The sequence below is a fragment of the Diachasmimorpha longicaudata genome, chromosome 8 (genome assembly GCF_034640455.1).
Source record: "Diachasmimorpha longicaudata isolate KC_UGA_2023 chromosome 8, iyDiaLong2, whole genome shotgun sequence".
NCBI classification, from domain to species: domain Eukaryota; kingdom Metazoa; phylum Arthropoda; class Insecta; order Hymenoptera; family Braconidae; genus Diachasmimorpha; species Diachasmimorpha longicaudata.
The window spans coordinates 2681478-2708853 of NC_087232.1; the positions used below are offsets into that span (position 1 = coordinate 2681478).

Here is a 27376-nt window from a genome sequence, read left to right on the forward strand (position 1 = left end):
AAATGAATTGAGGCCATTGTGGATAGAAAGAGAAGGTCATTATTTAATTCCATTTAATTTCATTCCATTGAGTTCCATTTAATTTCATTTTCCCAGCACAATAATTGTGAATTTCAAAGAAATTAAGTCTCGAAATAATTTGGAGATGTCCTGATGGACGTCGATGGACGTTTCAGCCAATCAGACTGTTATTCTTCCTTCTGGAACCGAGTTTTTAGTTTAAAAAATAGATCATGTTTGCAAATATTTAAAAACATCTGGAACTCTTTTTGGAATTTTCATGAATATAAATTTATTGGATAGATAAACCTTCACCTGAGAACTATCTAGTTTATTAAGTGTTATCAGTTCCCAGAAAGGATTTTTTATAGACATTTTGAATAACATTGTATTGTTCATTATGGGAGAGATACTTAATTTTTTTGTATTTTATGTGTAATAATTTTTTATCTGGCCCTTAAAAAAATTTAGGAGTCTGTTACTGTTCTAATTGAGCTACCGGGAGTCTTCTCCATTTCCGACTAATTTGTCATCCATCAACACTCATCCTGCGCGGCCTATCCTTCGTTAGGTGAATAAATTCAAAATTGTCGGCTACCCTATGAAATTCCCCTCGAAAAATTGTGGAGCCTTAGTCTTTCCAATATTCCTAATGGGTATATGATGACATGATGAATTATTTATTGCTTGAGAGGAAAAGAGATTGGAAATTAAGAGATTGGATTTCTCTTTATATTACTTGGAGAGGAATTCCTTGCGGAAATTGGAAAAGATTGGAGGAGTAATTCGAGGAGATTGAGATGGTATAGATTAAAAGAGGAAGTAGGAAGCGCACTCTTTTTCTCAAAGGACAACCGACATGTCCTTTGTTTGTATCTTTAAAGACAATGGACCATCCAAGATTCATCGTCTTTTATGATGAGATCGATTGATGTGCAATAAGGTTAATTTTGGGAAAATATTCATTTCTTCAAAAGTCAGAAGTGAAATTCAACCGCAATTATCGGATCAATCAGAATATTCAATGCAATCACTTTGTAACTGAATATGGAAAACTTTTAATTAAATTCGTCCAGAGTTTCCAGACCATCCACATCAAACGGAGGAATCAATAGAAGCCTTGTTGTACCATGAACTAACGAGAAGAAAATTGCCAGCAACTGGTAGTTATTTCGAACGATAATTGTATAAAAAATTATTCTCAACTTCCATTGATGGGAAAGTGTGTAATTTGCATTGAAACTTGTCATCAAAACAAACATTTCCCATTAAAAATTTTTAACAATTCTTTTTAATAGCGAAAGCCCAACCATTCATCAAACTTCATGTACGCGCGATGAAAATTTTTGATAATGAAAGAGTTATTCAGTAGGAATAGCCCAAGACCTTCAAAATTATCGGATATTCCCCGAGAGTTTCGTTGCGTAGCAACGAGTGGGATAAATTTTGCAGGTTAAAAATCCCGAGCGCGAGGGTTTTTCTGCGAAACTTATCCCGATCGGTGCTACGCAGGGAAACTGGAGGGAAATATTCGATTAATTTTGAAGGTCGAGGGGTATTTGGCTGGATTTTTTGTTTCATTCCAATTTCAAGCAATTAAATATGTGGCATTTCGCGTCATATGGTATAGTTTTTCACTCGTAGTTGGGGCTTCTAGAGTATATTTTCTGTCTGCACAAAATGCAGAGAATTGTTTCCAAATTGTGGCCTTTGTCTTCACCGTATTATTAGGCACATTTTTTTTAATTTTTTGATCAATAATGTCCAAGGATTCCTCCAAATCTGCTCTTGTCGAGGTAAAGTCTTTGAACTTGATTTTTTGTAATGACAGTTTTGGGGTTTGAAACGCCTACAAATTGTTTATCGGATACTTTCATTGCTTAGCAACAAACAGGGAAATATCCGAAAAATATCCGAAGTAAAACTCTCTTACTTGTACCACGTGACGGGAAATGCCACCATTTGATTGGTTGAAATTGGGATGAAAAAAATAATCACATATAATACCACAAGTGCTTCAAAATTATCGAATATTTCCCGATAGATTCGTTGCAAACAAATGAAGGAGTCAAGTTTTTCAGGTTAAAAAATCACGAGTGTGAAGCACGAGTGAAGTCGATAATCAGTATCAAAATGACCAAGGTTAAGAAATCAGGAAGCGTTTACCGATTGAAGAAATATCGTATCAGAAAACGACTAGAAGGAAATACAATTGTCTTCCAGAGTGCAGATCAAACAAATAATTGTGTTAAAATTTTCGACAATGAAATGAAGCAGAAGCTAGATCTGGTGCAGCATCAACGAATTGAAAAAGAAAGTGAAATATGTTCTATTAATTTAAAAGACACTGATTCCGACGTGGGCATTGGCGATAATGATTCGAGCAGCTCTGTCATTGGTCTTGACGATAATACTTTCGAGAACTATGAACCTGATGATGAAACAACATTCTCAACTCAGTGTGAGAACTCCCATAATTCTCAGGATGTGTCTGCGATAGAAAAGAATGAGGAAAAAACTGAGCCTCCAAATGTTACAATGACAGAAAAGCTTCGCCAATGGGCCCTGGATAATATTTCCAGCATTTCTCTACGTGCAGTGACTGAGCTGTTGAAGCTGTTGAGAACTGAAAATTATGAAGATCTTCCAACAACTGCTCATCAGTTACTTGGATTTCAACATTCTATCAAATCACGACCAATGGTTGCAAAATCAAAAGACATTGGTCAGTACATTTACTTGGGAATAACCAATAGCTTACTAAATCGTGTTACAGTGAATATATATCATGAAAAAATAATAAAATTGTACATCCATATTGATGGTGCCAGTTTATTTACAACTTCTCGAGGTTAATGGTGGCCAATTCTGGCTAAAATCCACCATCCTAATTATTCTGCTACCCCATTTGCTGTTGCTATATATTATGGAAATTCGAAGCCTGATAGTGTGGATGATTTTATGAAGGATTTTGTAACAGAAGCAAATGAATTGATAGAAAATGGTGTGACGATTGGAGAAGCTTCATACAAAGTTGAAATTCCAGCTATAATTTGTAATGGTCAAGCCAGAGCGTTTATAAAATGCATAAAAGGTCCAACTGGCTACTTCAGCTGCGAAAGATGTACGGTAAAGAGAATTCATGTGAATAAAAGGAGAGTTTATCCAGAAATTGATTGTCCGAAACGTACAAAACAGTCTTTCATCGAAAAAACACAACCAGAACACCATAAAGGTGAGAGTTGCAGTCCACTGATCACCATACGTCATCTGGATCCTATTAGAAGTTTACCATTGGATGTCATGCACTTATTGTATTTGAACGATATGAAATTTTTACTGAACAAATGGATTGTGGAAGTTAATTCCTGTCGATTAAAAGCCACTGAAAAAATTACATTTGGAAAACGCCTGACATCAATTTCATCCTGTGTGCCAGCAGAGTTTCAGAGAAAAGTGTTTGACATCGAGATGATAGGACGATGGAAGGCTACTCAATATAGCTTCATCTTACTATACCTGGGTAGTATCGTTCTAAAAAAAGTTTTGTCGAAACATCTATATCGACATTTTTTGCACTTTCACGTTGCATGTAGGATTCTTTGTAGTAAAGAATTAGCAGTTTCTCATGTAGATCATGCAGATGAGCTACTGAAAGACTTTTTTCTATCAATGCCCACATATTATGGACCTGACTGCCAAACTATGAATTGGCATCTCGTGACTCATGTTGCAGATGATGTTAGACATTTCCAAGCTCCACTAACAGACTATTCAGCCTTTTTTGGCGAAAATTTTCTTGGGAAATTGCAAGAGTTGGTGAAAGGCAGGGCCAGACCTTTAGCTCAGCTGGTCAATAAATTACAAGCCCTAGAATCATCAGATTCCGCAAAATTACAAAAAAGTGGGAAATTTGCAACTGCCGTGTCATTCCAAATTTTGAACTACAACACTTGAACGGAAATGATGTGATGCTTGTTCAGTCACTCCAGCTTCGAGGAATGTTACTGGAAACAAAAGAGCCAAATAACGTAGGTCAGCTGAAAACCGGGAAAATATTTTCTATTCGGCGAATATTGATAAATACTGGCATGAAATTTCCTTGCACCGATTCCAGCGGTTGTTATGTTGAAGGATTTTTTTCTGTAACTGTGAAGAATGTTTTCGAAAAACCCTATTCCTCTGAAGATGTTGGAATCGTTGAAGTTCAAGAATTTTCAAAGGACCTCGCTCATTACCCAGTTTCTTCTGTGAAAACGAAATGTGTTTTTATCAGTGTAGAGAATAAAAATTATGCGATAACGATGCTGCACAATCAATGAGACTCAATCATTAAATTATAAAGAATTCCAGTTTTTGTGAGCAATTGTTGTCCATAATTTAAAAAAATAGTATAGGTTAAGGATTATATTTGATTTTATGTATTTCGTGGAAAAATTGATAAATTACTGTAAAATGTATGATTTATAAATACGTCCAATATCTGAAAAATAAATACCGAAATTCAAAAATAATTAAACCCAAATCATAGAGGGCGAGGAGGCACAATGGGGAAGGATCAAAGACCCCCACCCCCTTGCTACTTCGATGATGGATCGTTTGCGGAAGAGGGGGTAAACACGTCCAGACCTGTCGTTTTCTCACGCATAGATGCATTGTTAGTTATACCCAAAATTCGTCTCCCACTATTTTTGACTTCCTCATTGTGATTTTGAAATTCCTCTTGAGATTGCCTATTTACTTTTACTTCTTTAAAACTAAAAAAAGATCACTCAGTAGGAATTAGGATTTTCCGGTGTTTTATTGTAGAATCGATAAAAAGTTGTGCATTGTGCCTTAACCTCACTTACCGATTTATCTACGTTAAATCAATTTTTGTTGATTTTAATCTGTTCAATTTATCAGGTAAGCAACAACATGACATTCAATGGAACATTTACTAGAGAATTATATTTTTCACCGAAATCGCTTAATTTTAGAATGTCCAACGAAAATACAGAGGATTCTGGAGAACCCTACGTCATTGTGAAGTTTCTGAATGAATTTAATGAAAAAGGAGAAGTGTTAATTGAAATGGTGCCATCATCGTGGACTTTTTTGGCCCCAGATGATCAGTGGAAGTGCAAATGGCCAGAAAAGGAGACAAAATGCATGGACGCAATGATTAAGGCATTGCATCTCCCTGCTGCTGATTGGCCATCTTTTGCCATTGGAAAATTAACATACGCAGGTAAACATAATCTTCAGTATTTCAACACAATAATTCCTTCGTGTTTTGTTGCAGAATATGGTCGATAAATGTTGCATTATTCTCTTTTTCTTTTATTGCTTTATTACGATTTTTTAAAGTTCGAGAACAACATATATATTTCGTTGTTATCTCCAAATAAAATATGTTTCCTCTAATATTCACTTTAACTATCATTTCTAGAATCTTACGAGCAGGCAAAACGTCGACTAAAGCGTGCCTACAATAAAAGTACCGGATTAGAATCCACTGACTCTGAGTGCTCGCAGAATAGGCCTGTTATCATGACGAAGGATATGGTAGAAGAAATCCTTGGAAAGGAACGATCTCCTCTGTTATCTTCTGTGGCAGAAGAGACAATCACTGAAATTCATCAGGAGGAAAGTACAGAGATTCAGAACTCAGTTCGAAATCACGACGAATCAGATTTGGCACTGACTACTAATGTTAATCGAAATCTGGGCAATGGTGGATTAAATACTTCAGAATGTCAAGAAAATAACGTCCAAGATGTTAATGAGAAACTTGAGATCTTACGCGCACAAGCCAATACAGAATTAAAAGGTATTCCTAGCTCAGAATACATTTATTTTGCCACTCTAATGTTAATTATTCCATGGAGTGGATTTTCACAAAATTTTTTGTTATTTGTAGAATTCATAACAGAATACATCGATGCAACGACCAAAGTTATTCTGCAAACCTTGTCCAGTGTCAAACGCAGTTTGCAATATGACATAGAAACGAAGTTTGCTAATTTAACGACCTCTTCGAATGCTAAGACGACTGTTGGTAGACAAGGCAGGGATTCTGTGCATGCTATTCTGGAGGTTCCATTACCGATTCCTACACTGGAGGACTTTTTGAAATTCGAGGAAAGTCTTCGAATAGAAAGTGTGGAGAATCAGGATCAGAGGCAGAAGGCACTGAAGAAACAGCAGACTCTGGTATATTTATTATGACTATATATTGAGTTTCTCAATTCGAACTTTTTCTGCTAACTTTCTAACTCTTTTAGATAAATTTCTTCGAAAGTATTACCCAAGATTCGAGAAGCTATGAGTCGGACATCAAAACAATCCTGGGAACGCTACTTTCGCAGGCTGTACAAATCAAGTACAGTGCTATGGGAAAACAAGTGCGAGGTATTGGGAAACTGAAGTTTGTGACTACCAGAACATATTTATGCATGGAAGGTATTTTTCAATTTATCTATTTTTTTTTGTTAATATGCACGGGTATCCGCAATATGCTCTTTTCCTTAATTTTCTATAATCTATTTATATTTTTTAGAAATGCTCAATATAAAATACGAGAATGGTAACGATACACGTAAAATGGTCAGTGTCACTAGTCGCTGGTTGTCTGGAGCTGTATACAGAGAAGGTGGCTCTGCAGAACGAAAGAATAAAAAAACGCAGGAATGAATACGCTTTTTTCATTACTTTTAGTTTGTTGTACCAAATAATAGTATAAGTCTCCAAAATCCAAAAGGTATTCCAAATATTAAAGAAAAAATATAAGACAGTTAAGCATAAAAAATGTAAAAAGAAAATATTCTATTTTTTATGAAAAAATGTGAATGTGATTTGTTGACGGAAAAAAAATAAAGCCATATATGTATGAAGTTACAATTACTGAGTAATTATAGAATAATTAAACTACCCTGATTAATTGCTTATTGTGCGACACAGGGATGGATCTACGCCGATTCATGACCGTGTTTCAGTACTGAGCCTCAGTACTGGTAGAGTGCAAATAAACCATACGGAATCGGTATCGGTGAACTCTACTGGGACAAACCTGAGACTCGGTACTGTAACATTGTTATCACTACAGTAAGAATTTGGTACTGAAACAAGACCGATATCCAGTACAGTCCCAGAGTTGCTCTGTACGCACACGGAGTCGACCCAGCCTTACTTCGGTGGTCATTTCTCTCCTGGGTTTGTATGCAGGGAACCTAGAGGGAAATATTCTATAATTTTGAAGCTCGAGTGGTATTCAGGGGATTATTTTTCCTATCCAAATTTCGGCCAAGAGAATTGTGCCATGACATGAAAAGAGGTTTATTTGGTTAAGTTGTCGTTTGTTTCTTAATATATAGCCTACCCGCAAAATTATCAAAGAATTATCGCATGATATTCGAGGTAGGCTATACAAAATATCAACAAATGGTGCAATTCTATTGGCTGAAATTTGGATGGGAAAAATAATCATTTCAAATTTAAACGTTGTTGGATTCCTCTGTGAATATTATAGAGTATGAAATAAAGAGACTTGACAGACGGAAACATTCATCCTACCAATTCAGGAATAAAAATGGTTTATTCATGCAAACGAGATTTCACGATTAAATTTTTCTTGGACGAGTGAAACTTTACAGGATTTAACGACACACCGAGGATGATTCCGGAATTGGATTGTTCATGTAGTGGTGTTGTGACCGCTGTAAAGTGTCATCTGAGGATATTCCGTGTAGGTGTGACCCCATTTAACGTTCTACAATTTCATCTATCGGTGTGGGGGTGTATACTATCACCGAGGGCGCCCATCCTATCTTTAAACTATTTCGTCTTTCGATTATTTATAGACAGTTTTTCCATTAGTCTTTCACTCCTGCCGATAAAATACACCGGGAGCTTAGACAACTCACGATACGCGTTATAATGTACAGTTACTAACAATGAGGATTTGAATATTTATGATATTGTGTAAATACGAAGAGAATGATTCTGAAATTCTTATGCTGCAGCGGGGAATAGTCTTCATTTGCAAGCCTGGGTGCTTTCATTCTGAATTCAATATTCTTTCAATGGTATTTTTGAAAAATTCATGCATACAACGACCATGACTGATGGCAGGATTATTTTGAAATGCGATTTTTCAAATATAATATGGTTTCAAAGATCGCGGAAAGCGATAGAGAAAATGGAAAAGAAAGTTTGCAAATGCTCGAAAGGAAAGGACCGAGTCATCCTCGAAGTGATGCAATATCACATTTTTGTGGAGGCTTCCCAGGTGAGGGTTTCCAAGCTTGGACGATAGGCTCAAACTTGGTCCAACCTCGGTTACCAAGCCTCGGGATTCCTAGTTTTGACCAGGGTTGAACCTGTGGTAATTCCTAGGTAAAACCAAGTTTGGCGATTCCCTGTGAATTAAGGGGTTATTCTCATGTGAGCACTTCAAAAAATCGATTTTTTTTTTTCGATATTTTGACAGTAAAACCTATTGAAAACATGCTGTGAAAAATTCAGACCGAAATTCATAGTATTTCATAAGTTATAGCTCATAGTCGCCGACGTGTCGTAAGCAATTGTCTACCAGGCTTTCAACTTTAAACGCGTTTTTCTCGAATCATCATTTTCTGAAACGGTCAAGGTCCTACAAGAAAAAGTATTCAACCGATTGCTTTAAAATTTACATATGTTCTTCTACTCATTTATGGTTATCGTCCCTACCACAATTGTTTATTTTCGACAATATCTTCATATTTTTTTTAAACGATTTGTAACGAAAAAGAAGGAGATTTTCGTGATTTTTTTTTTGAAGTTCGATATTTTTTTTTGTTTTTAATGAAATTGATTATATTTGGTAGGGACGATAGCCACAGGTCTACTGAATAATAATCCATTCGATTTTTTTATGTCAGACAACATGAACAGCCGCTATCACCTTGACCAGTGAACTACCTTTTTTTGTTGGGGACTACTTTGACTTAAAAAAAATATATGTTAAAAATGTAAAAAACGAAAAAAAAAATTTTTTTCGTATATTTCAAAATACAAATAAAAATATATTGAAAAATCAACATGATTGAAGTTTGTTGTCGCATAAAAAAAAAATTCCGAAAAAGTGGTAAAATATAGGCGTTCACATGAGAATAACCCCTTAAAGCTTGGCTACCAAGGCAATTCCTATCTTGATCCAAGCTTGAGTCTCCGAGCTTGAATTGATAAAATTGAACCAAGCTCGGGCCAATATATTGTAGAAAAAATTAAATAGTTTATTTATATAAAGATATAAATCCATATTTTTTATAAATAAATATATTATTTATTTATTTTATTTTCTTTAATTTTTGGCAAGTTCGAGAATTTCTAACTGGTTATCGTCGGAGGGCTTTGAGCCAAAACCAGAAAACTGTTAACAAAATTCGTGGAGAAAAAATTGAGTTGATCGTGATGGTCAAAGAAAAAAAATTAAGTCAGAATTTAAATTGGAAGAATTATCAACTTTTGACAGTTTTACTGTCAAAAGCTGAACATATTTTTTTTCAAGTCAAACTTGGAAGTCGAGCTTGGGTGAAGGCTGATGACCAAATTAGGCTGAAGCTTGATCTCAAATTGGGTGACGCTTGGATCAAGGTTGGTCCAAGTCTGGACGCCGAACTTGATTCAAGCTTGGATCAAACTTGGAATCCAAGTTCGGACGGGCGTTACAAACCAAGAGCTAGCCAAGATTGTTCCAAACTTGGAAACCAAGATCGAACCAACCTAGCCTAGTCTCGGTCGGACCAATGGTGAATTCCCACCTGGGTTATGGAGATCATTAGAAAGACCATCCAAAAATTATTCCGAAGCACTTTTTGGCGACCCAAAAAAATTCCAGACGACACATGGAAATCTCAACTCGGCATTTAAAATTTCAATTACTCGTTTGAAATTTAATCTCGTTGGAACTCTCCGTTGAATGAAAAATCTAGGACACAATAGGGATTCCATGTGACCTTTCTGGTCGCATTTAACACGCTAGAATGATCCATTCCTAAAAATATTCCCTTGATAATGAACAACATAGTGACAAGTTTTCAAACTCCGCGGACAGTGTCACAATAAACTTTTTCCGGGATTTTTTTCTTCAACTCCCTGGCGATGAACCCCTAGGTGTTGCATCGATCAGAACAGACGGTGACGGCAAGAGCAATCAACGTGAGCCCTGTGGTATTATGCAATCTTAATTAAATCACCGGGAGGGGAAATAAGTGCTGGCGACGTTGGATGACCCGTGCACAATTGAGAGAATCCCTCCTGGGATCGAAGTTCTGCGTGTAAGAAATTGTTGGAGACAATTCCGGGGGCAAATGAGAAGAAGAGAAGAATTTTATGCGGTGTAATTCTTAAAGTGGCAATGCAATTTTTTTTCCATCACAGATTAGTGATGGAAATTGAAATAAATGAAATATTTTACGGTATTTGAAGTGAAAACGATTGAAGAATTTCTTTTGCGAGGATAACGTGAAGAGAATCAATTTTTAACTGATGTTTTTGCTGTTTTTTAGATACTATTTATAATAAATGTGGGTTTTACGATTTTTACGAAGAATTGAGAAATAACTTTGAGTATTAATAAAAGACTCTTAAAATTTAGAACAAAGAATTTCTGTCAGTTGAATAAGTTCCTTGTGAAACGTAAAGTTTAGGCTATATGTTTATTTGCTTTCCTTTATAGTTTTTCCTAGTGTTAATAATTTGGCGTGAAGTGTTTATCGGAAGTGAGTGACAGTTTTATGGCATGCGTGCCTTTTTTGGGATTTTGGCGTGAGGTCCAGCGGAGACAGAGTGTGCAGGTAAATGAATAATAGATGGTTTGTTCTAGTACAGTGAAGAGGGGGAAAATACCGATGACAATAAGAAAGATTTGGAAGAGTGGAGGAGTTAGTTCGTTTTGAGTTTTCGGAGAGAAGAGACATATTTTAATCACGGCGTAATTTTACCTTTCATTTAATATTAATGTACCAAGTTGGTATCTCTCATTATTACAGATTTTAAAGTTACTTTTGCATTTATTTATCGACGACCATTATGATCCTACATAAAAAATGATAAACTATTAGTGACAGTCCATTAATTATAATAATTGAAGAATGAAAATGATACACAAAGTTTGAATGGAAAAGTTTCAATAGTTAATTAACCCTTTAGGTTTAGACCCACAAAACATTTTTTTTCATTCCAAAAAAAACGATTTATCTAATTTCAATAGAAGGGGACGAAACTATTTTCTCGTAACAATCAATTTTCACTCCGACTGAATAAAATCATTCATTTGGCTCAAAAGGAGTTGACCAAACAATAAAAGAAATTTCTCAATTGGCTCCATCGTCAGAACATTCCTCCACCTCAACTTTCCGCAAACTATAAAAGTTCGATGCCATAAATAATCTCGCCGATACACAGCAGGCGAACAAACTTGATCAAACTCTTATTCTACTCGACGAATTCCCAAAAACTATCATCATCGATCTCAAGTTGTGCTATTATGACCAGAATTACAGCCGAATTGAAGAACAGAAAAATAAATTTCCCGGTCTCGATGCTCCCACCAAGAGCCAATTAATTTTCATCAAAATACCCTTCCCTCATTCACACCAATTTCCCGGAGATTGAAAACGAATGATGTCGCTACTCGTCTCAAGTGACAATTTGTCCGGCTCCGTCTGAATTTAATTAAATAAACGGCGGGTGCGACTTCTCTATCACCTCTCAAAAATAACCTACGTAAAAAATATGTGTCTTTGAAATATCTTTCAAAAATCTTTGGAAGAAATGAGGAAAGATTCTTTTAGTCACTGAGAAAAAAATTATTTTTGTCAAATATCGATTTACTTCAGGGAAATATTTGTTTTTTCAATCCTTTATTTCTCAAATCGAGTTAGTTCCTGACAATTCTGACTAGGTTGAAATTGCGTCAATTATGTTGTTCTAGAACATGATCATGTTATTTATAACTTTGAGTGAACTGCTGCGACAATTATGAGCATTAAATAATTCATCGAAATTCTTCCCTCAAGAAAATTAGAAATTTAGAAACACTGAATAATTATTAATAGAGTTCATTCAAGGTCACGTAGACAATACTCATCTTTTAGAGTAATATGATTATCGTAATTCAAACCTAATTCGCCCCCCCCCCTTGGTAATGATTAGACCGGAGAAACATAATTTTGAAAAAATAAATCGTTCGCTGAAGTAACTGAATATTTGGTAAAAATACTTTTTTCTCTCCGTGAAAATATTTAAAAACCAAATTCTTCCAGAACAACTATTTTTTAAAAATAGTGACTCGTAGACCATTTCTTATTTGAAAACTTCAAAAAAATAATTCTTCGAAAAATAAACTATTTTTGAACGAATTTGCCTTCTGAAACTGCTTTTGGTCACCAAACAACTCTTCACGATAATATTTGAAAGATTCTCCTAAAACTTTCTGAAAGATATTTCAAAGACAAACACTTTTCTACATGAAAAGCTAAAATGAAAATGATAGCACCATAATCCTTCCATCATTCCAAGGGATCAGCCGGGCCCCAGAAATTCACCACCAGACGCCACAGTATCTAAAATATTAACGCAGATAATTTTTTTAGTGTTTCACTCCGCCGATTGAATTTATACAGCGGTAGCGGTACGTGAAATCACTCGAGGCATTGAAATATTTGTAATATTGACTACGTCGGATTAAGTTTGTTAAATCGATCAGATAATTCGAGGAACGCGATGGTGGAAGAATTATTCACCCTGTAATCGCCCGTGGGTGTTGCCTATTGGGTTTCAGGAGAAATTACATTGGATCGAATAAGCTCGAGTATCGAGTTAACGAAAATTTTTGACCGCAACTTGAACTACCCCAAACGTGGAAAATTCCATAAATGGAGTTAGCGCTTGAGAGGGTTTTGATGGTTGAGGGGGTGATCCCACTGCGTGGGGGTAAAGTGTTTCTTTAATGACTGAAATATTTATACGCAGCCCAAAGTAATAATGTGTTTTGGTTACATTTTAGAACTAAATTACTTCTCCCTGTGATTTATAGTTCCCCCTATGCTACGCAACGTGAAGTTGACCTTAATCCTATCCCCTGCTACATCTTGGATAGATCTCTGCACGGAATTGGAAAACTTTTGAATGTGAAAAATTCTAAGCTTCTGAAAATTTGTTATAACCAGTGGCTGACTTCCATCAATGTTCCAAATACTGCATTAAAGAATAAATGATCAGACCGTGTGAATTTGTTGGATTTTGGGGGTTTCCCCGCTACAAAATTCACCCTGCTATAAAATAATTAAATATATAGAAAATATTTATTAGTTTATTTTTATGAGGCCCTCCTCCATAGAATAATTAACGACGAATCTCCATGAGAATTATCCGCTATAATTTTTCCCAATTACGTCTGGTGACCAGAGGACCAGGATGGGTGCAAGGGGAGGGAGCTCTATTGCCCTCTGAGGTTGAGTGTGAACTCTGGGCCTCACGAGAGTTAGTTAGTTAGTACAGTTGATAGTGAACATTCATAGTGTGTACTGCCTCTTGAGTGGATAGTGTCAAAAGTGATATTTTAAATAATAATCTAGTATAATTAAAATTGAAACAGTGTTTATTCTTTCCTACCTCATAATCCAATAGAATTTTATTCACTTTTCACAGATACTCATCAAACCATATTTAATAAATTTAAAGAACTTATTTTTTAATAAAAGTTGAAATCCTTCCGAAATTAACCACCGGCCAGAAACTGACCTGTTGACCTTATCGTGACGATGGACACCAGCGGTGTTTTCCCTGTGACGGTATCACAGGGACTAACAGAGTACATGAGCCAAATGAAAAAACTAGATGCGTCGGGAAATGAGATGTCTAGATGATGTATTGCTAATTACGAACATGAAAAGTATTCGTTGCAATCCGCATTGTCCCTGTTAGTCATTTCTCTTTGACGCTATCCTGTACTTGCCGCGGTTAACTATTGTTCACCTGAGGACTGTCCTTTTCCATGTATATCGTACATACTATGTGAGCCCCCCAACTTTTTCCATACTAGAGTGGGGAATGAACAGACAAAGCGATGAAAAAAAAGTTTATAAAAGAAATTGTGGCCAAGTTTCGTACAAACTTGTTCAATATAAAACTGTGGAATTAGTCTCACAGAGAGTTGACTAACTAATGAAGAAGTTTACGTAAGAAGAGTAAATTGAATTCAAGCGACTCTGTCGGTAATTACCGACGAATTGTTTTCCCTTGGTTACCCTCCTTTAAAGGAGGGTCACCAAGGGAAAAGCCTTCTTTCGTTTTTCAGGAAAAAAAGTTTTGCATTTTACTTTTCATACTATTTTCCCTCAAGCAGTGGTCCGAAACCACCTTAAAAATGTAGTTCCACTCGTGTTCTCATATGAGGATACGAGGATAAATAAACATCACAACCAAACTATTGATAGTATCTATGTGGAGAAACCTAAAACAGCAAAAGAGCAAGCCGATGAATGAGACAAAACAAATGCTGGTATGCAATTGCGAGGTACAGAATAGTCGAAAGCTTCACCTAGTGATGGTTAGGAGGCAACTCTTTTTTTTTTTATTTTCCCTCAGGACTAAGATAAATTTTGGTCACCTTTTGAAATGAGAGTAGACAGTCTAAGATATTATTTATTGCTTAACAGTGACGTAAGTGGCTCAATAGCAAAGGGTCGTCGTTGTAAATTGATCTATCTCAAATATCCTGAAAGGGATCTAGTAATCTGAGTAATTTTCTGATGACGTGTTATAAGCAAGGAGAACCTTGCTGTTGTTATGGAGAATTTAGTAATTTACAATGTGAGGTCGGAGTGTTTTGACCTTTTAGGCAGCCGTATATAATCTGCCAAAAATGGTCTGTTTTGATAAATGGAAGTCTGCTATGCTAGTGGTAAAGTGATAAAGGGCAACAGGCAATTACGGGCTCACTATCAGATAATGCACCAGTTTCGTTCCATAGATTGGATGCAAATCGATGCGCATTAATTGACCGGCCATTATTTTCCCACAATTATCTTGAATTTCAAAAATATATTCATTGATAGAAGCTTTGAAATTGTGGAAGTTGCTGTATTTGGGATGAGGACTTCAAAGGGCATATTGCTATATTACTCTTATTCAGGAAGGACTTTAGATGCTAAATATCAAAGGGTCCTTAATGTTGGCAATTGGTTTAGCTCCAATATCTTCAGAGGATCTAGCAATTTGAGAGATCTTGAGTTCTCCCCTGGTGTGGCGAAATTAATGTTATTATGTAAGATAAGGTAGCCCACGATGTAGTCAGAACATAGAATATATACAGAGATTATTTTAAGGAAATAAAACTAGAGAAGATGGAGGCAAAATAGTATCGCAAAATAAAATGAACAACACAGATGTCAATTCTTGGTGCCACATTAATAATAAAAGAAAGTAAAGTTCAATTCGCTGCGTTTTTTTTGTCATTATTTCTTGACCCATTTCTATTAAAGGTGAACATGCGTTCGTGAAAAAGAAACTATTGTGAGGGAGTCAGAAATATGTGCACCAGACTTTGAATCCGGAGGTCCTCGTGGAGGGATAAAAAAACAAAAGAAGAAAGTAAAGGTTAAAATGGCCTGTTTGTTTCGACATTCTAACTTATGAAGGGCTCTACGTAATTTTTTTCTGGCATAAGGACTTCTTTGACATATTCACAGACATATATCTGTTTCTGCTTTTATGACTACGATAAAAAATTAACATTGGAATTTGGTAATCTGTTTTTTCCACAAAGGTTAGAGAGTTTATTGCCTTTAACGATTGGTTTTCGATAAAATTCTTTGTTTAAGATTGTAGGATCACAGTGGTCGTCAATAAATAAATGCAAAGGTAACTATTTAAAAAATTGTAGTAATAAAAGATACCAACTTGGTACATTAATATTGGATGAAAGATAAAATCACGTCGTGATTAAAATATGTCTCTTCTCTCCGAAAACTCAAAACGAACTAACTCTCCACTCTTCCAAATCTCACTTATTTTCGTCTATAGTTTCCCCTCTTTTCACTGTACTAGAACAGACCATCCATTGTTTATCTGTCCGCACACTCTGTCTCCACTGGACTTCACGTAAAAGTTCCAAAAAAGACACGTATGCCATAAAACTGTCACTCAATCCCGATAAACACTTCACGCCAAATTATTAACACTAGGAAAAACTATAAAATAAACAAAATAAACATATAGCCTAAACTTCACGTTCCACAATAGACTTATTAAACTGACAGAAAATCTCTGTTCTAAATTCTACGAATCTTTTATTAATACTAAAAGTCATTTCCGCACTCATCTAAAAAAATCTTAAAACCCACAAGATGAAATGATATCTGTCGATTAAAATTGTGAACATATTCTAACGAAAAAAAATATTGTCTTCTAAAAATCTGGTCAAGAATCTTTTTGAATTACCAGACAGATCTACTGAAGATCACTAGATTATTCTCCTCCATTTTATGGCAGATTTTCGGTAGAAAAAAACTTGTGTATCTGATAAGTTATTCCTGAGCTGGTTGATCTATGGATACCTCAACGTCTAACAAACTTGTCATCCTCCATGACCTCGATGCCAGCTAATATTCATCCCATGATGTTTCACTCGATAGACCCGAAGTGCACCGGAATGTGGGATTTCAGGATCGACAATATGCCATCCTCATAATATGGTAATGAGATACTCCTGGCTGGGGACCAAGACCGAGAAAGCTCGTTAATATCGCCGCGTCAAGAGTCATGATACTCACTAATGTGCAATTTCCGTGAAGTCTAGAGATCCGTAAGAGCTTTCAATTGTGTATGCCTACGTGTGTTGTGCATTTCGTAGGAAACGGATATAAATCCAACAAACATCGTAAACATCGATAGGTGAAGCCGTGCTCATCGATCCAAATAACGAATAAGCTGTTGCGCATGAGGAATTATAATTTGATACCAATGTACCTGAAACAATATAATTAATTTCGCCCGGCATCAAGGTTGGCTTGGAATAATCACCATTGGGGTTATTAAAGCTCAATTTTGAGTATTACAACATATCGCTTGAACACTGCTATTTCTGGGAACAAAGTGTTATGAACTTGTGATGACGATAGCTAAGAACCATGAACAGCAACAGGTGTATCGTCGCAATCTCGGGATGAAAATTGTTAATACTCCAATCTTCGGTAATGAGGAACATTCACAAAAACAGCTAATGAACTTTTACGATAATTTAATGTTATTCACTTATCGTATTCTGATATGAAGTTTGGAAATATATTTTTTTAAATATGCGAGTAGTTCGTTCAATTTTTTGAAGGCAATTTTTCAGACTGGAATTATATTGTATAAAATACTATATTTTGTTATATTTGATTGTGTGCAATTATCTGCTAGGAAAGTTGACTTTTTATTGCAGTATAAAAACCTAAAGTGAATAACGAATAATATTTTCGAACATTCTATTTTCTTAGGTAACACATTAATTATTAATGAAATTTTGAATCATTTTTTTCGTTCACAAAATTAAATTGGATAAGTGTAAGTAGATACTTATTTGTAGAGACAGAATGATTAATTAGTTTGAGTTTCACTTTTCATTGACGTCCCACACGTTGAAAGGATATAAAAAATACTATAAATGACTACCGGAGAGCCTCTGATGAATCGAATTGACCGAATGACCAACGCGGGAGAATTGTAACGTAGAAATATAAGAATAATGTCTAAAATTTGAACTCTTCATGGAAAGCACGGACTATAGTGAGAGACACGCGGGGAAGAAAAAAGGATTAGTGAAGGTAGGTATTGAGAGTGCTTGATATGTAGGGACAAAAATGAATCATCTGTCTATAGCTGCTTTCAGTCCATCTCAGTGTGATAGTTTTTATAGTTTTTCTCCAAACAGTATCGAAATGTTTAGAATGCTTTTAATAAAGAGAACCAGAGAAGAAACAGAAAGGAATGAATCAACAAGGGCCTTTTGTCAACTGGGTCTAGAGTGTGAAATCTTTGGTCACTAAGAGTCAGTTGATCTGGAGACATCATACCAGAAAGATATACCTTCTGCGTGCGATAATAAAGAATTAAAGGTAATAGTTAAATCGTTCTTATATTTTTCAGACAATCCCTATCCATAATCCAATAGTGGGTCATTAAAAAACCCAAAGTACTCGAAATTAAATGTTGGAATATTCAAGAGAATATTGCTCATTATAAAATAGATTGGAGAAAAAGGTCGTAGAGACGCTGGCAACTATTGGGAAAAATATAATCGTCATTATTGACAATCGCAAAATAACGATCATTATTCGAAGCATCCCTAATAAAGTGATTCGAACTGAACTATTTTATTATCGTTGGAAAAAACATCTCTGCATTTTAGTCATAATGAAACAATTTAAGCCCATGGAATTACGATAGTTATAAAGCACACGAGTTTCTCAAAAAAAATAATTTGGAAAATCCAAAATCAATTCTGTGCCAGAACAATGATAAATCTCAAAAACCAAATCATAAAAGATAAATTTTTCTGTGATTTCTGAAATTGAAAATTTTTGTTATCAACACTAGAGTTTTTTCCTCTCATACATGCAATATTTATCTCCATGATTCGTCATGCGAATATATTCCATGAATCCTTTTACAATACACAGCATGCAGCAGAGAGAGAATTTATGTATCCTACCTTGCCAGTTTTTTTTATCGATTCTCTTGATAAAATGAACCTCCCGTGGTTTTTCGGTTTTGCTTCTCTTTGATGTTCGCAGAATAAGGGCTGGCTTGTTGGCACGATATTTCAATGCCTCACTTTACGGTCATGTATATGATTGATGATAAAAATCGTTGATACAAAGTCGTTAATCAACTCGATGTATGTCTATACATTTTATAAAATAGTTGTGTTATTCGCTATCATAATTGACTAGTTTCTGGTATATCCTGTATATCCTCAGCCCAAAATTATCTTCCTATGTGTGGCCCCTTCTGTACTGTACCATGTTCAAGTCTATCAGGTGTATATATATTGAATAAATATAAGTTAACGGTAGACACAGCTTTCTAATTCTCCACTATTTTGTCGATCGATGTGCCATTGTCGATTTTCTACCAATGATATAAATCTCGAGACACTCCTCTGATATATAAAATAAGGGTCTCTTTGCATATCTTGTTACGATTTTCCTCCAGGACTTTCAGTTATCGGTATTCCATCATTTTCAACGTCAAGTATGAAATATCAATGCTATACGCAGCTGATGCCCTACAACGAAAAGCAAAAATACCTTGAAATTCACATCACTGAATGCCACGAGAGTCGACGAAAGCCATTTCTCGCATATTCATATTTTTCCATCCTCAGAGAACTGTAAATTCTTGATATTCACGCAAGAGAAAATTTTAAACTATCACAAAATACGCTCCCTATTTCAGATAAGAGATAATGGCCCGGGTGATATATGATCTCGGTAATTATCAAGCTCCATGTATGAAGAGAAAAACATAATTTTGCCAATTAAATATTCTCCTGAAAAGAATTTACAGCAGATTTTCCAATGAAAATTTTGGAGATTTGTTTATCCAAATAAAATATGATTGGCAAAATTATATTTTTCCCTGTCTGTAATACAATACAGGTTTATCACGCGTTTGATTAGATTGAAATATCGAGTTTTACCATGAAACGCCTTTCAATCATTAATTACTAAGTTTCGCGTTCGACTAATGAAAGCGGAATTAATTTGTCGGGTGTTACAAATGAAATGGTTCTAGTTTCTAGAGCAAAGCGTGACACATTCACTGGTCGGCTGATCAATTTCCGCGGACTGGAGGCTATGCAACTCGGTTCTAATATTGAAATGGATTTTATGGACACGAGAGTATGGGAGTGACGGAGTTGGAAACAAATTTTTTAAAAAGAAAAATCCGATAGGAGTGTTGCACTGTAGCTATGAAATACAATTTTAATTTTATGGAGCAAGGTCAACTGGAATGATCTACCGCGATGGGAAAGGGTGTGGTTGAAGGATATGAAAGAGCTTCAAATACATTATGGGCTTACAAAGGAAGTTGACATTCTCTGCGTTGTGAGAAAAAAGCTCTTGCCAAGTATGTTCACTTGTCAGTAAAAATGGACACGTGTCGTACGCAGATGTGTCTCAAGTGTGTGGGTGAATCTTCATGTATTTTTGCTTGTGACCCTTGACTACAATTGGTTGAGGCAGTTTTTTTCTCTGTAATATTAGTAACAGCTTCCTAACTATCTTCTGATGGAATTAGTAGTCTATTAATGAATCAAATGATGTCAACACTGAAATGCTTCAAGTTCTTTACAAATCTTTTGATGAGACATTTGCAATCATTATTAGTTGGTATGTTGTGTTTCATTCAAAGATTGTAAGACACCTGAAAGGGTTGCAATGTGGAAATTGGTTATAAGTACTCGTGAGTATGAGGGTAACGGTGGAAAGGGAAATGATTTTCTTCTTTATGAGCTTGAAATCCCATTCGGTTGTAATAGAAAAATAGTTCGACCGGAGAGGAAAGTCCCAATGTCAATCCTGATTGTAATTTTCGATTCCAAGGACTTTTGAAATGGTGTCCAATGGAACTGTTGGATGATCTGACAGGATTTCGAGCCCCGTATGGTCTTGAGAAAGTCACTTGTCTTGATGCCAGTAATTCCGGCAATTCGTCTTTATTTTTACTCCCAAAGAAAGTTCCTATCGAAGCTGAGAAGATTTCCTAGTGAATAAAAATCGCTTGATATTAATTTCGTCTACAAGAATTAATAATCTGCGGCTAAGGAAATGAAATTAGAACTGACATATAATATATGTTTTGGATTTTCCATATGAAACAGAATTGCTTTTTACATTAACAAGCGATGGGTAAGATTGTTAACCCGTATAGAAAAATTATTGTCTGCCAAAGATCTTCCACAATTTTCATAATAATCTCCGAAAAGTCTTGACAAGATCTCGTTAGTGATCCAGAAAACATGAAAATCTATTTTTTTATTTTTCATCTTGAAATGTCATTGGTCCGTAATAGAAGAACAGTCCAAGCGAAGAAGAATGCAACAATTTAAATTGCAATTTCAATTTTAAAATGTCAGGTCATTTGGAATGATGTGTTCCAATTGAAAGAGAATCTGCTGAAAAGATCTGATAAGACTTCAAGCCCATTAGGGTCTCACGAAGAAAGCTCACTTGTCTTGATGTCACTAACTCCGGCAATTTGTCCTCATTTTCTCACTGAAGAAAAGCTCCTTTCACAGCTATAAAGGTTTAACAGTGGATAAAATTCACGCGGTATTAATCCCGTTCGTAAAAAATGAATCATTCATGACAGATGAAGTGGAAATAAAGCGCAGGTAAATGCTCTTCATACCCAAGAATTTCAAATACCCCAAGATTTGCAACAATGACCTTGAAAGCCAGTGGCACTTAGTTTACTGCCTACGTTGGTTTATTGTTCTTATGCAATCCAATTACTTGACTCTCTCAAAGCTCACGCCAACAATGGAGAGACCGTATCCGCATTTCATTGTCCCTAGACACAATTTGTGTAAATGCCAGTTAATTAGGAATCTCCCGCTCTAAATGTTGATAATGGAATGCGAGTAGAGCTAGGAAATTCGAGTTAATAAATTTGAAGCGCATGTATTCAAATGTCTAATCACATCTGTCGAATGCTCTGCGGTGATTTTGAGTGGACAATTATTGGCTCTAAAAATTCATTTGAACCATTCGATTGATTGATTGGTTTGATGAACGGGTATAGATTGCACGTAAATAGCGCGACCAAAGCTCTTATTGGAATTAATTTATTGAAAGCGTTCATTCTGTAATAAAAACCAAAACCGCTTGTACGTAATTTTATAAGAAGATTAATTAATGGGGGGATTAATTAATTTATCTAAATACCAATTCAGTCTGATGATTTACTTTGTTAATAAGGTTTAGCACTACCGACTTTAACAAAGTGCTTTCATTTGAATTGAATACATTTCAATTTTGATCGTAAAAGCATTTATTTAATACTCGTCATTTAATATTGTTTCAGAATCAAATTTCATGTAGAAAATTTGCATGTGAAAAATTGAATAATTATTGCGGGAGGATGAGACGAACTTCAATGGGTTTTCACTCGATAGCACATAATTTATTTCAGATAATAAAATCTCTCATTTTTTTGTTAACGTTCTTCAGCCATTTTCATCGGAATCCGATCAATTTTGCATTTCACGAGACGAAATGGTAGGCGGGATGAAAAGATCGGCAGGGAAAATATCATGATAATGAGCTGACGCACGGAAAATGGGTAACATTTTTGTACGACACCGTTACTACCGGAATTTATATCGAAATGATAGAAATCGGTCCCTTCACAGTCAAGTGCTCGTGAATGAAAATTCGTGAAAAAATATTTCCTGAAGAAAAATGATCAATAAATTATTTCAAGGAAATAGAGGGGTAATATTTATTTTTGCACGGGTTCAGGATTTCGTATTCCAAAACCAGAATTATTTTTTGCTGCGCCTCTTGACGAGCAAGTGGCTATCAGAGGGGCTGGATCGATCCACTGACTGATGAGGAGAGATAAAAATTACCAATGTCTCAGTGAGCCATATGGCCACGTCAGAAAGTCAATATGACCAGAATATAGCACGAAAAATAGGATCACGAAAATTGATGGAAATAACAAGTATTATTAGTTCATATATTTCGGAGATATTGCTTATCGATCCCACACCTACGAACTTAATCATAAATGACCGGCCCCAATCATAACCCTAATTAGGTTGATGATTCTCATAATATCGACTCAGTGAAATATTAATCGCTGCTGTAACAAAACGGTTAAGAAATAAACTAAGTCCCTTCATTTTCTCTCCGCCGAGATAAATATTTAGTAGAAAATTCCGTAAAAGTTCAGTAATTTGCAAGATAAATGTCAGAAGAAATGAGACTCCAGGATCCTCCAGAAATTCAAGCAGTCACTGAAGGAAGAATAACTTGTTTCGTTAGATAAGGAGAAAGGACAAGAGCGATATCGCCCAACAGGTAAAACAAAGCAGACGACCCTCGAGTTCGACACTATTTCTTCATTCGCTTGGATTGACTGCACTTGTCGGGTTATTGACGCTCCGATACCCACACGATCAACATTCTCTCACCTACACAAGTACATTCGTTTTTGTGAGTCTCTTCAGGTAAGTGAATAAACTTTAGAGGTTTTTTTTTCGGATCGAAGGTTATGGAGAGAAAATCAGACAAGAGATAGAGCTTTTAGGGGTAAAAGAGATTCCGTCGTCAATTTTTTTTTCAACGTCGAGGAATTCTGTCGTATGTCGGGTGAAAGAAGAATTTTGCCTAAAGCCCTTGAGTTTTTTACAGAGTGAAAAGGTTTTGATTTTCAGGAAAACGTCGCCCATTGTCAGGGATGATGTCATCAATTCCTAGAATTTTTCAACTTATTATTGGAAATTTGCGATTGCGATATTTAGGGAGTAAAGAGATAAAAAATGTTGTCATTTTTTATTATAAATATTCAGAGGAATTGTCGAAGGCCCTCGGACAATGGGCAGTTCCAAGGAATTTCAACAAACTTCGTTGAAAATGAAGAATAAATAATTAATCAGAGGAATCAAATTATTAACTGAATTTCAACAATTAGTTGGTGAAATCTTAAAAATAATTAAATACGTTTCAAATAAGAATTTTTAATTTCAACCAACCATTTGTTAATTCTTCGATAATATGAATAAATGCTCGTGCATTTTTATTGTTAGATTGAATTTAGCGAAAAAAGTGTCGATTATTGGGAAACTTTCTTGCAATCATATCCTCTAGGCGAGACTACTGTGTTGTTTTCCCATGTGCATATGCCCTCATCACCGGATGTGCTACTATTCTATTGTCCAATATTTGTGACAGTTTTGCCACCATTCCCCAGAGGACGCGTTGAAATTGTGTCGATGAATAATCTAGACTGATCGTCGTTAGGAGAAAAGCTCTTTTAGGACACCCCTCAATTCAACTGATCGAAATGAATTCCCGTTATATTGAGTTTGTCATTAAAATTCCAGGGGATTCGATAACCATTGACTGCGGTAATCCGACTATCGTTTAATTTCATCTCCAGCTCAATAACCCGAGCTTAATATTTTCCCTTAAAAAATACCGACTTAATTGATCTAATTTTATCGAAATTACCAGGTTTCCAGGTTTTTCGAGGGGCTCCGTAATTTATCAACTGAATCGATTTTTGTGTAAAATAACACACTAATTATACTCCGGTTTATTGTTATTAAACTCATCTACTTATCTTTTGTTTTAGTTCTAACATTTAGTAAAAATTAATCTAGTACCATGTGTGTCCCATCCGAGTTCTCAATGTAACTTTCAACCTATGCATTTGTGCCGATAGCTTATCTCTCTATTTCAGAACTTTAGCAGTACCATTCGCTCCTGTATCTCGACGAGCTTCACGAGATTAACGAGTAAGCCTCATCCGAGTGGATGGAAAATATTCACCTGACAGTGAATAGACATACTATTTTGATTCAATATCAAATTATTCACCGCCTTCAATTTAATATTTCGTCGTCTGTAATTCAAATGCCTAGTGATATTCTCCAGTTTCAAACGACCCAACAAATACAATTTCAGAGGAAGTACTGAAAACAAGTTGATGGGGTGATTTTCCATCCGGTGATGATGGAAAATATAGTGTGCGATGGGGAGTAATAATTTCCTTTGATAAAATAACAGTTTCGCCTACATGATATCGATAACTATGATCTCCACTGATTAAAAAATAAATAGCCTCGAGTTGAAAAGCTATGGGGTGTCGTAAATTAATAATTCTCGTATAGAATATTTTTAGTTAATTATTCATTTTTAGAGAAAACGGAAACGGAAATTACGTTTCCATTTGATTTTTCCACGAAATTATAAATATTCAAAACGAAGAGATTCTGAAATTTCGGGGAAATTGTGACAAGTTAGAAATTTTCAGAATTCGCCACGGAAAATTCAAGGAAAAATTTTTCTTTGTATATAGAGGGGGGGAGGGCACATCAAAGCTCTCGGTATTGCTTTATATCCCTCGAAAAAAAATTAAAATATGGTGCACAATACCGTGGAAATTTTGTAGATCGAATTCCTTTTTTCTGCCACAAAAATTTGTTAATTCTCGTTTTTTTTTCCATGATTTTATTTATGAATTGAAACTGTAGTTGGAGATCGGATAACAAGGAACGATATTATTTCATTTATTTTTCGATAACAAGAGACCAGGATTTTATTGAATTTTATGAATTTAAATCCACACACATTGTGTCATGTAATGCGAACGAATGTCGCTGGTCCGATGACCAGGATTTTAATTAGAGGAATAACGCATGGAAATTCATAAAAATAAGAAAAGTGGAATAAACAAAATATAACGGAATTCAACTATAAATGTAATGTTTAATGTGTTTTTTTTTAATTTCATTATATTTCTCGTGAAAATTTCTAAATGCTCTTACGGAGAATTTACCTCAAAAATTTAAATTCAACATAATTTGTCATAAAAAAATGAAGCCACCGTGAAAACTCCGAATAAATCCTGACAGATTGTGCTCCAGTTTTAATGCATTTTCATCATTTTTTTAATCATACGAACCACGCCATCCCAATATATTACAGGTAAAATAAAACCATTGTCAGTGATCTGATCCATTTGTTTACTCAAACAACTGCAATCCATATTTGCAAAATATCCTCTACCTATTTTTAGCCACAATTTTTTCCTATTTTTCTCCCCGGGGTACGATTTACAGAGATCAAATCTTAAGCAGATCTCGTCAGTCATGAATATGCACCAACACTTGAAAATATTCCCTCGACCCCAGAAAATAGATCTTTTTCCGTTGAAAACTCAAACGGCTTTTAAATTTTCGCTCAAGTCTGTCCTACGTCCCCTCTAAAAAGTTAAACCATAAAAAAGAATTCTTCCACCATTAAAAATTAACGCGAAGTGTTTCGAATCCTCAGGCCCATAAATTTGTCAAAACTACGTGCATTCTCGAGTAGGCGGAAAACATTGACAAAATTCACCGAGTATACATAATGAAAAACTGTCATGTGTGATCGTATGAACATATGTGTGTGTGTGAACTGTATGTGTGAACGTATTTTAAATTTTCTCTTGCGTTTCAGAATTTTTAGTACTATGAGGGTCCGCAACTAAGCGGAAAATACTGACGAAACTGTCCGAGTAGAACTAAAATTAATAAAAACAATTTACCACGTGCAATAAAGCCACAACCGTCTGTCTCTCCAAAATTTCAATATTCTCATGACGTCACAACTGGAGACCTCTCACTAGCGTTACATTGACGAATGTCCCATTGTCCGGAGGAAATTAACATTCAGATTTCTCAGATATTCCGGAGTGACTGAGAATCGATGTGGAATTCAATTTCGCTGCAATGACGTATTTGACATGAAGTTCACAGGACATCGCGATCACACTGGTATCCTGATAAATTACATTGAATGTACTATCTATTTTTTAAAGCATCTGTACCACAAGCATCGCCACGGCTATCCTCCGCGTGTATAAATAATTAATGTCCATACCTCATAACTTTTACACTCACACAACACGTACAAAACTATATACGAATTTCCATATTCATACCACTGTCCACGTTACCACGAAAAATCTACTCTGATTCGATACATCACGATAATGATATCAATTCACGACAAATTTTAATGTTCAACTAAACAATGAGTCAAGCTGTCGAAAGATGGCGATCGCGTCGCAGACGCCGAAATCGAACATGTAATAAAAGCGTTAAATGTCTGAAGACCCTTTGAACATTTACTATGTGCACTGACACCGGTTAATAATCAACTGGTGGGTCTAACATCTATTTTCACTCACAACTGCTTATGATTTTGTTAGTCATAATGGAGAGATGTTTGAAGAGGTCTCGATCCTAAGTAAATATTCCAGAAAGCCTGAGTCAATCTCTGCGCTTTCGATGTACCCGAGCATCACTTTTCATTCTGTTTAAACGAAAAACTTTTCAACTGATACTAATGATTGTCCCCGCCCATGCATTATCACAATAAAATCATACTTAATGTACCTCTATTCCTCCGGCGTGACGCGATCTTACGATTTTTCTTCCGGACTATAACGAACGCTCGAGTTGAATGACGCGCCATCTGCGATCGACTAGCAGTATTTTCAAATTCGAGGATATTCTCGAGGCTATTTCAGTTTATGGCGTCCTGCGATCTGTTCGATCTCACTCCCTGTTGTGTTTACGATCCTC

The 27376-nt window shown here is 35.5% G+C and overlaps 2 protein-coding genes and 1 long non-coding RNA gene across 4 annotated transcripts in view; 1 reads left to right on the top strand and 2 right to left on the bottom strand.

The window, feature by feature from the left end:
- On the bottom strand, positions 1-27181 carry LOC135165353 (uncharacterized). 2 transcript variants are annotated; one of them, XR_010299490.1, is made up of 5 exons: positions 26670-27181; positions 26335-26568; positions 18722-19297; positions 16468-16995; positions 6725-7211 (listed from the first exon to the last, which is right to left on the bottom strand). It is a non-coding gene; the product is annotated as an uncharacterized LOC135165353 (long non-coding RNA). The 2 variants fall into 2 exon arrangements; XR_010299489.1 differs by lacking the exons at positions 6725-7211; positions 16468-16995 and adding an exon at positions 1-4248.
- Slo2 (slowpoke 2) overlaps positions 1-27376 on the bottom strand; it is a 119360-nt gene that overhangs the window by 81110 nt on the left and 10874 nt on the right. The window lies entirely within an intron of this gene.
- On the top strand, positions 4624-6882 carry LOC135165334 (uncharacterized). The gene is made up of 6 exons (XM_064126538.1): positions 4624-4905; positions 4980-5230; positions 5432-5812; positions 5903-6195; positions 6267-6444; positions 6542-6882. Exons 2-6 carry the CDS (start codon positions 4981-4983, stop codon positions 6673-6675), a joined length of 1236 nt encoding a protein of 411 aa, XP_063982608.1. The 5' UTR covers positions 4624-4905; position 4980; the 3' UTR covers positions 6676-6882.

What these genes read in the sequence shown, in the direction of transcription:
- LOC135165334 (XM_064126538.1), top strand. Translation starts at nt 4,981, where the DNA reads ATGTCCAACGAAAATACAGAGGATTCTGGAGAACCCTACGTCATTGTG. An exon ending in AGCCAATACAGAATTAAAAG is followed by an intron (nt 5,813 to 5,902) that starts GTATTCCTAGCT and finishes TGTTATTTGTAG; the next exon opens with AATTCATAACAGAATACATC. An exon ending in AACATATTTATGCATGGAAG is followed by an intron (nt 6,445 to 6,541) that starts GTATTTTTCAAT and finishes TATATTTTTTAG; the next exon opens with AAATGCTCAATATAAAATAC.